At 55.2% G+C, this 9,626-nt stretch overlaps 2 protein-coding genes across 4 annotated transcripts; both read right to left on the bottom strand.

Moving 5' to 3' along the window:
• Positions 1-1,898: 1,898 nt before the first annotated feature.
• Positions 1,899-4,225, bottom strand: RPP25L (ribonuclease P/MRP subunit p25 like). Of its 3 annotated transcripts, XM_041461831.1 has the most exons (3): positions 4,129-4,191; positions 3,326-3,367; positions 1,899-3,247 (listed from the first exon to the last, which is right to left on the bottom strand). In XM_041461831.1, the coding sequence occupies exon 3, from the start codon at positions 3,236-3,238 to the stop codon at positions 2,690-2,692; it is 549 nt and encodes a 182-aa protein (XP_041317765.1). In that variant the 5' UTR covers positions 3,239-3,247; positions 3,326-3,367; positions 4,129-4,191; the 3' UTR covers positions 1,899-2,689. The 3 variants fall into 3 exon arrangements, with proteins under 3 accessions (XP_041317765.1, XP_041317764.1, XP_041317766.1); XM_041461830.1 differs by lacking the exon at positions 3,326-3,367 and having other exon boundaries at positions 4,129-4,225; XM_041461832.1 differs by lacking the exon at positions 3,326-3,367 and having other exon boundaries at positions 4,001-4,133.
• A 938-nt stretch (positions 4,226-5,163) lies between these two features.
• On the bottom strand, positions 5,164-9,608 carry DCTN3 (dynactin subunit 3). The gene is made up of 7 exons (XM_041461829.1): positions 9,488-9,608; positions 9,291-9,375; positions 8,292-8,378; positions 7,324-7,407; positions 6,712-6,770; positions 5,913-5,972; positions 5,164-5,502 (listed from the first exon to the last, which is right to left on the bottom strand). The coding sequence occupies exons 1-7, from the start codon at positions 9,584-9,586 to the stop codon at positions 5,413-5,415; spliced, it is 564 nt and encodes a 187-aa protein (XP_041317763.1). The 5' UTR covers positions 9,587-9,608; the 3' UTR covers positions 5,164-5,412.
• Between the last annotated feature and the right edge of the window lie 18 nt (positions 9,609-9,626).

Here is a 9,626-nt window from a genome sequence, read left to right as displayed (position 1 = left end):
CTCCGCCCGCCGCCTACCATTGGCCGAACGACTCCCTCGGGACACGCCCCCTCTCCCGACTCCCACGTGAGCGGCGGGGGAAGAGCGCCGGGCAGCGCGCGCTCTGCCGGCCCGGCCCGGGACCCGGCGCGGTACTGCCCGGTACTGTCCGATACTGTCCCGGTACTGTCCCGGTGCTGCCCCCGGTACTGCCCCCGGTACTGTCCGATACTGTCCCGGTACTGTCCCGGTACTGCCCCCGGTACTGTCCGATACTGTCCCGGTACTGCCCCCGGTACTGTCCTGGTACTGTCCCCGGTACTTCCCCGATACTGTCCCGGTACTGCCCCCGGTACTGCCCTGGTACTGTCCCCGGTACTTCCCCGGTACTGTCCGATACTGTCCCGGTACTGCCCTGGTACTGTCCCCGGTACTTCCCCGGTACTGTCCGATACTGTCCCGGTACTGCCCTGGTACTGTCCCCGGTACTTCCCCGGTACTGCCCTGGTACTGACCCGGTACTTCCCCGGTACTGCCCCCGGTACTGTCCCCGGTACTACCGGCACTACTGCCCCGGTACTGCCCGGTACTGCCACTGGTACTGCCCAAGCACCACATACGCCTGGTGACACGGATGCACAGCAGTGACACCGGGCAGCCAGGCATCGCCACACGCTGTCTCCGGGCAGCCGGATGAAGGATTGGCGAAGGGCAGAGCTGTAAGGGAGATGGGACATCTCTCTGCTGACCCGAACCCATGGGTGTGATGGTTGGGTAAAGCTCAGTCCTGAAGGGAGAGCCACCAAGTCAGCTGAGGATAACTTCCAGTAAAACAAAAATAACAATCACTTTGCAGCTTTGATGAGGCGGCTTTAAACGTGCCACGGCCATGAGGGAGGGTTACACATGCTGCCTGAGGATCCGGCTCTCTCGACTCTCTACTAAGAGGGTGTTTTGAGTAAACACAGACACATTGCCAGTTGAAATGTCAGAAGGCATCTGACCAGACACTCAAGCATCTTCCTTGGCATTTATGGCTAATCTGCTAATTAGTCGAGAAATAAGTCTCCTCCTTAGATGTAAGGGAGCAGCAGCTGGGAACAGCAGAAAGATAAAACAGACTAACTCTGCCCCATCCCCAGGACTCCCATCTGCCAGCACAGCAGACAGGTCCAAGTGTTTCCCTGACTACCTCCAGGTAGCAGAGCAGGGAGCAGTGAGACCTCCAGAACGGGGGGAGGAGGCGTGCAAGCCTGGCACAGTCCTGGCTCCACTGGGCGCTTGTTGGGATGCGAGGCAGGTGTCTGTGCACCAGGCAGGCTGGTGGAGTCTTGTCTGGCTGCAGGTAACACGCTGCACCTCTCCTGCTCCCCCTCACTTCGGTAAAATCTCTTCCTTTGATGCTTGTTACCCTTTAACTGCCAGTGCAGAGTGCTGGGTCCAGCTGGAGCTCACTGCACAAGCAGTGACACGGCAAGAGCGGGAAGAGCACACGGGACAGGGAGTGCTCAGGACAAGAGCTCAGCCACAGGAACAGCCCTTCTCTCTGGCCCAGAATTACTTACCAGACCTGCTCCAGGAGGGAAACTACTGCACAAGAAAAGATGATCCATCCTTTGCCTCACTCAGCAGAGTTCAGGACGAGTCTTTTTGAGGCTGCAGTTCCAGCCAGTTTATTAAAGGAGGGGAAAAAAATTAGGAAAAAACTTCACAGAAAAGAAACAGAACCTTGATCTATTTTGGATGTGAAAGGAGGTTAATATTTGCATATTAACCTCCCCTTGGATCAGGGTCCATTTACAGTCACGAGAGGTACAAACAGAGCAGCAGGAGGGCAGGAAGAGAAGAGCTTCAGCCAGCAGCTGCAACCCCGCCACCAACGCTTACAGGGTGACCTCCAGTGGGATGAGTAAGACATGACAAATTTCCAAGTTACATGAAGTTACATCTTTATTTTAAAGCCATCTTTGTGCATTATCAAGGAGCAGAAAGGGGAAAGAACAGGATCCTTTGGAGCTTCCCATTACCACCACCCCAGGACAGCTGCAGAGCCACAGGATTTCAGGCTGGTTACAACGCGAGTCGACTGCTCCCTGTTTGGAGAGAGAACCACGACCGCCAGCTCTGCTGAGCCAAGGAGCTACATGCACACGATGCCAGACAGAGCTGCATCCCGGCAGTCCTACATTCAACCCCCCCACAGGCTCAGCAGAACTCTTCAGGCACAGAAATAGCTGTCCCAGCCCTGTGCCCTGCTGTCTGTACGCTCGTGAGCCTGGGCGACACTGGCAGCTTCCCCAGGGATCCACATCAGGTCCTGTCTCCCCTTTATACTGGTCAGAGCAACCTGCACCTGCCACACAGACAGGTGTCTGTCCCACTGCCTGGACTGCTGCACGCCCAGGCACCTGAAACCTCACTGGGCTAGCAGCCCTTTGCTGGGACTCACTGACAGCACACCAACAGCTCTTGCTCAAGAAGAGGCAATTCCCATCTTCCATGATCCCCTAAGGAGTACAGCCCGGCAGCCTTTGGCAAGGGAACTTGTCAAAACACATTTTCAGACAGCTATGATCACAGCCAGTCGTAACAGTCCGCTCATCCTGCCCTCCCCTCAGATCTCTGTGAGCCCCGTGTTCAGCAGCAGCTGTGCAGCCACAGCCCCGGGCTGGTTTCTGCAGCTCCCTGAACCATGCGTGGAGCCGCAGCCTCAGGGCCCCCCCGGGATTCCCCCGGTGGAGCGAGGGTGCTTCCCTGTGCTGGCAGCTCCCCGGCCTCCACCCTGCTTCCTCTTCATCTGGCCCTGCGATTCTGCTTTCAGCGTCTCAGTCCAGAAGGCATCGAAAGATCCTGGGGCCTGGTATCCCGGCTCCTGAGGATCCAGGGCATCTTTGCTCAGCAGGACACATATGGCAGGAATGTTTCTCTTCACTGTCAAGGCATCGAGGCCTGCCTCAGGCACAATGGGTTCCCAGATTTCTTCGATCTGTTTGAAGAGCACTTTGGTGATCTGGTGCAGCTCCTTCAGCCTTCGTTTCATGATTTCCACACAGGTGATGGTCTTGCTGACAGCCTTGCCTGAGCCAGTGAAAAGAATCTGCCTCACCGAGTCCTGCTCCATCTTGCTCATGGCATAGCCCATCAGATTCCTAATTTTGCTCCCGTCCTTCACCTTCATTTCAATAATATCAGCAGGCAGGTCAGTGAAAGGAAGAGGACAAGGTTTCTCCACAATTTTGGTCTTCTTATAGTTCTCCATTCTGCAATGCTGAAAAGGAAAGCAGACCCATGAACACCCAGCCCAGTGTAATTGCTGCACAAAGAAACTCTCACCACAGTTAGCTACCTTTCCTCTGAAGGGCACTCTGAACGATCAGGGCTGGGAATCCTGGAAAGGCATAACCAAAAGATTAGGCCAGTCCTCATAGTGACATACCTACAGTATGAATGTTACCACAGGGCAGCCTGAGCCTTGGCAGGCAGCCTGTGAAAGAAACAGCGTTAGTGTTGTGGGCCTAAGGAGGCTGACATGAAAAACACTGCTGTATCTCAAGAGAAGACAGAACAAACAAGTGGGATGGGGTGACTGAGAACACATCTCGGGGATGCTGGCCACAGCTGCACCAGAACACGCACAGGATGAATTCAAGCACAGTTTACACGCAGCACCTCGTGTACAAATACAGGCTCTTGGGGACCTGGCCAGCCCAGCTGAGGGTAAAACACTGCATGTCACACGGGAGATGGCAAGCCAGGGATTGCAGGAACAGAAAAAGGTTTCCTCGAGGGAAAGACGGAAAGGCCAGGTCTCACAGCTGCCGTCTGTGCCAAGCTTGACCCTGCGCAGGGCACTCCACGTCCCCACCTCACAGCTCAAGGTGCTGAAGGCCGCAGTACTTTGTTACCCGCAGGCTCCTGAGTCCCGCTGCACCCAGACCCTGCACCCCGCACCCCATCCTCCTCAGGGACACGGCAGCGCGGAGACCCGGCTCCGAACCCTGGGAGCACACGAGGCCCTCACCCCCACAAGGCCGCCGCCGCCATGGGTGTCTGGGGGCCCGGGGGGAGCCAGGCCGCCGCGGTGGGACGCGGGAAAGCCGGGGTGGGAGCCAGGGATGCCCCGGTGGGGTGCTCGGACCCCGCGCTCACCTGCGGCCGCCTCAGCGCGCCCTTCGACACAAGATGGCGACCGACGCCGGGCGCGCGCAAGCGTGAGGCGGATGGGCGTGGCTCGATGTCGGGGCCACGCCCGTCAATCACACGGCCGAGTGGGCGGGTAGCGGGCGGGGTGAACGGCGGCCCCGCCCACCGGGTGGTCCGGGGGCAGTTCCTGCTCCCACCGGCACATCCAGCCCTGCCGGCCCCGGACACATCCATCCAGCCCTGCCGGCCCCGGGCACATCCATCCAGCCCTGCCGGCCCCGGGCACATCCATCCAGCCCTGCCAGCCCCGGGCACGCACACGCTGTCCCTGTGCGCACTCACGAAAGGCCGTGTGCCAGCTCCCACCCTCACCTGAGCTCCCCAGGCAGCTGGAGGGAGCGGGGGTTTTCCGCAGGCCTGCAGCCCCACCGTGGTTTGACAACCAGCGAGGTTGCTGATGAGGGAGAGTTCAGGGACCGGCAAGCTATTCTGGACTTCCTGTGGGGATTCTGCCCTGTTCCTGGAGGGCTCCCACGGCACACTCAGCTGGGCAGTCTCACCAACCTGAAGGGTTTGAGACCCTTGCAAAAGCATGGCCTTGGAAACTCCATGCTACAGCCAGACCAGGCAAGGCATGGCTTGTGCCTCTCTCTGGAAAGGGAAAGAGCCAGCACGGGGGCCTTGGCTTGCAGCAGCCTCAGGAAAGCAGAGGCAGGATAAAGGCAAAAGCTGCTGCCTTCTCTCAGCACAGAGATGGGAGAACAGCAAGGCAGACAAGTTCCATAACACCAGATTCCCCTGGGCACAGGCAACTCACATGAACAGGAAGAGCATGCGGCAGAGTCTATGTGTTGCAGTTCGATTTGGGGTGGGGGCACCCCGGGGTGGCCTCTATGGAACAATGTGGGACCTTGGCCCAAGGCCCAAGGCTAAAAGGAACCACTGGCCATCTCCTGGAGGCTGCCAAGAGATCACTGCCTGGGGAAAAATCCCCAGTCTGTGCCAGTAGTCCTCACACCCAGGGAGAGACAGACAACCCAGTTAGTGTTCCAGGACTTTACTATAGTAACACAGATGCCTTTCAGCAAAGTCCAAGATTTGCAAATAGTGGCAGATTAAGGAGCAGGGTGGCTTTGACTGGGGGCTGGCACGGCTCTGTACAGAGCTGGGTGCCCCAGGACCCTCCTGTGTCACTTCAGCGTGCTCATGCCAAGCAGGAAGGAGCTGGGACCAGCAGGATGCAAGCTGTGCCACAGGAGCCCTGAGCACGCTGCGCTCCCAGCTCTGCCATCACTCTGCCACAGGTTTTGTTTGCTTGGCCACTTCCAGACGTGTCAGGATTTCATTCCACTGCACAAACTGCTTGGAGAGAAGCAGAGTCTGGACATGACATTTAAGGAAAATAATGTGGGAACTGCGAGGAAGAAACCCAGGTCAGAGCATCTTGACAGCACCATTACAATTCTGATTCCTTGGGAGAGCCCAGGGCTCCAGACTGTTGAAAGCCTACATGGATTCAATCCATCCAGTGGCTCTGCCACTGCACAGTACAGGAGTCCAGGAGGCACTTGTGAACACCACATACCACTGCCATGCAAGGGCTTTCCACACAGCTTCCCTACCCACTGTGGCTTTGGGATGTGCCTTGGTACTGGGATCCTAGGCAGCCAGGACAGGGACACAGGTGTCACCACATCAGAAGGGCTGTTAAACCCCAAGCTGGAGATGCAACAGATCAACCAGGGGAAGGGGTCAGTTCAGGTGTTCCAGGTCCGAAGATCAAAGGATACCATTTTGTTGTAATCCTCAAGGAGTGTCTTGACACTGTCAGTGAGATCGTGACGCTTCTCCTGCGAAGAGAAGAGCCACAGTGCATGAGCAATAAATAAGGTGAAGGAAATTTCTCCCTTCCCAGTCCATGCCAGCACAGCAGGAAACTCATACAAGGCCAGCACTGAGATCAGTGCTCATGCCCTGGCTGTGGGTGCTCACTGAAGCTGGACAGGTTTTCACAATCAAGAGAAGGGTGACAAACACTGGTCCCATGAAGCAGCAAAGCCCCCAGGCTTGCACTGCTGCCTGCCTCTCCTCAGTATCCAGGCTTGCCTCAGAACAGAAACTTACAGCAAAACGCTGAAAGAGACCATTAGGAACTGGCAGGCTACTCACTGCCAGCTCCAAGAGTGCCCATACAGGGAGGGAAAGGGTGAAGGGACAGCATGACAGTGTCAACAAAGTTCCAGAGAGTAGGACACTGGAGGAGCGCAATGCTTCGCCTCAATGTCTCTGTAGAAGGGGAAATTCAAGACAGTTAAACCCACTGTCACTTACTACATGTCACTGAAAGCTGTTTTGAGTAGGGTTATGGTGGGCAAATTTCCAGCTTGGACTCAATTCACAGAAATCCTGGCTCCTTTTCCCCCTTGGAGTACTTAAACTTCTTTAAGACCGTAGTATGAAAATTCAGATTGCAAAAAACTGCCATAAATGAGCAATTCAAACAACTACAAATACAAGGGTGTCAGTACAGCCACTTGCAAAAGGTTCCTAGGCCCTTCTAGTCAATACTGATAGGAATATTCACAGTACCTGCTGCTGTATGTGGATCTGTGAGAGCCGCTGAAGTTTGGCTGCATGGTCAGGAACCGCTGGAAGCACAAAGGAGAAATCAGTTTGGGTTGTTACACAGCACATGGGAACAGCTCCCAGGTAAAGCCCAGTCCTCCTCCACGAGCACAGCATGGCAGAACTCCACTCACTGAGTGCAAGTGTCCCACATTACAGATAAAACCCACACAGGATTAAAAAAAACCACTTAACTACCCTGCACATGGCACGAGCTCAGGGATGCCCACAGCGAGGGCTACTCAAGAACTACATCAGAGTCAACCACCTGCCAGGAAAGGAGATGTTCTGGATGTAAAAGAGCTCACAGGAAGGAATGACCTGCCAGGCTCCACCCTCTCTGCCACAGTGCTCTCTCCAGCCTGCTTCACAAGCTCCTCTATCGCCTCCTTGACCCTGCAAGGGAGGCTAGAGCAGCATGAGGCAGGAGCAGACCAAGTTGTACTCAGTTTACTCTCACACCACTAAGCTGTCCTCTTCTCTAGTCTCAGGCTCAAGAGAAAGGAAGCAGAGCAGGACAGGCCACAGCTCAGCAGGTGGCATTTGCAGCTCCAGCTTGCAGAAGAGCATGCATACCTTGGATACTGGTGCTGTCCAAGATGGGCTGGAGGTTCTTCACCTGCTCCAGAAGGGCTGCACGGGCAGGAATGGCCTGCTCCTCTGGTTGGGGGGACAAGAAGCAACACCAGTAAACACAAAACACTGCTCTGGCTTTTCACAAATAGTGGTAATTCTTCCAGCTGATCTGTCTTTACAGGAAGGAGCCTGTTCATTATTTTATTTACACTTTCGTGCTGCTCATCCCTGGGTCTTGACTCACACCAACTTCATGCAAGAGAATCTCCACCGAGTTCTAATGACAGGACAAGGAGTAACGGGTACAAACTGAAAGATGGGAAATTTAGGGTGGATATTAGGAAGAAATTTTTACTGTGAGGGTAGTGAGACACTGGCACAGGCTGCCCAGGAGGTTGTGGATGCTCCATCCCTGGCAGTGTTGGGTCTGAGCAACCTGGGATAGCTGGGGAGGTGTCCCTGTCTATGGCAGGGTGGGTTGGGACTGGATGGTCCTTAAGTTCCCTTCCACCCCCTTAACATTCCATGATTCTATGGAATTCCATTCACAGATTGTACCATTGCAGGTTGATCAAATTCCTTGGGTCAAGAGAGAACAAGGCTAGGGGATGTCAAAATACAACCAAATGTCTTCTATTTTTGTCCCAGCCTGGAGAATACTGGAAGTGGGGTGAGGAAACCATTCTAGCTCCAGGTTTTCCTCCCAGCCTTTGATTAATTTGGGGCTAAAGTGAACGATCAATATGGGAGAGATCAGAGCTGATAAAAGTACGGCGTGGCTGTGCAGGAGGGAGCACTGAGGCTGACAGAGATCCTTGTACAAACCTCTCTCTGACACCTCCACGGGGCGTGCCGTGCCACATCTTTACAGCTGAAGAAAAGGAAGCCATCCCGATCCCTCTTAGGTAAAGGACACTTTTTTTGCAGTGCTACAAAAGCCTCCTGTTTCCCCTCGTTTCATGCCATACCTGCTAAGATGAACTGCAGCTTCATAGTGTCTGGAACAGCCATCCTGTCGATGTACTGGGGGTCGAGGTATTTTATTACATCTTCAACTGGAGGGATAAACAGGTTTGGAGACAAAAAGTAGGGGAGATGTTACGGCATTCACAAGAGCAGCTTCCCCTCCCTCTGTGTACCAGATTACTTTGCAAACACCGCTCACTTGGCCACCTTTTTTCCCCACCTCCCTCAAGATTAATTAATTTCTATGTGACTTTGGAGCTCTGTGACCAAGAACTGACAAGTGGCTCAAGCCAGGAAACACTGCTTTAAGGACAACTGGAAATCTTGCTTTTTGTCTGGATAACAATTACCAGAGGTGAGTGAAACCTGCTTTCTCCCACCCTCAGGACAAAACCAGCCAACAGCCCCCCATCCTGGTCCTTAAAATCATCCACAAAAGCATGGTTTATTCTTTTATACTGAGCAGACTTGGACCACAACGACCCTCCCTGCTCCTCCTGTGACAGCACAGAGCAAAACCTGGGCAACAAGCAGCTCTGCAGGATAAAGTACCCCCCAGTTTGGAGGCAGCTCCCCAGTTCTGCCCGCTGAGTGTGAATTTTTTTGCTCTCACCACACGCAGAGGGCAGAACTATTTCAGCATGCCCAAGAAGTCCAAGTGTGCAGGAATTCAGTGTGCAGGAATTCATTTAAGCAGCTGATGCTCCAAAAGCCTTCAGAGGCTGCACTTCAGGCAGAGCAGTTCCTGGCACTGACACGGGCAGATGGAAATCGAGCAAATAACAGGCTCCCACTGCCCATTTCCCACCCTCGACTGCTAAGCTGGAGGATCGCGAGCACAAAAACCTCTCCCACATACTTATTTCTGTGCCAGACGAACTGAAATAAGGGCCCAAAACAAACAGATGTGGGGAAGGTGCTTTTGTTTAGAGCAGCGGAACGGTCTGGAGCTCCCCCCTCCCGCTCTCTGCGATCCCTGCCCTTCCGCAAGAGCCGCTCACTTTTCTTAAACAGGATTTTGATCCTCTCCCTCTTGCCGGCGATGTTGTTCAGCGCCACCTGCACCTTCACCAGCTCGTCCGCCACCTGCAGAGGCACAGAGGGAGGGGACGGAGCTGTCAGGCCCCGCCGGGCAGCGGGACCCCAGGCCCCGCCAGGCCGCACCAAACGGTCCCCGGCCGCAGCTCCCCCCCGGCACCTTTCGCGGCCCGCAGCCCCCGCCACCGAGACCGACGCGTCGCTCCAGCTCCTCTAGCCGCCACTGCAGCCGCCGCAGCTCCGCAGCGCCCGCCGCCATCTTTGTGCCGTGCGGAAGTGGCCGCGCCTCACTTCCGGCG

The sequence above is a fragment of the Pyrgilauda ruficollis genome, unplaced genomic scaffold, assembly GCF_017590135.1.
Source record: "Pyrgilauda ruficollis isolate IOZ18807 unplaced genomic scaffold, ASM1759013v1 scaffold155, whole genome shotgun sequence".
Lineage (NCBI taxonomy): Eukaryota > Metazoa > Chordata > Aves > Passeriformes > Passeridae > Pyrgilauda > Pyrgilauda ruficollis.
This window is presented reverse-complemented; position numbering and strand designations above follow the sequence as displayed.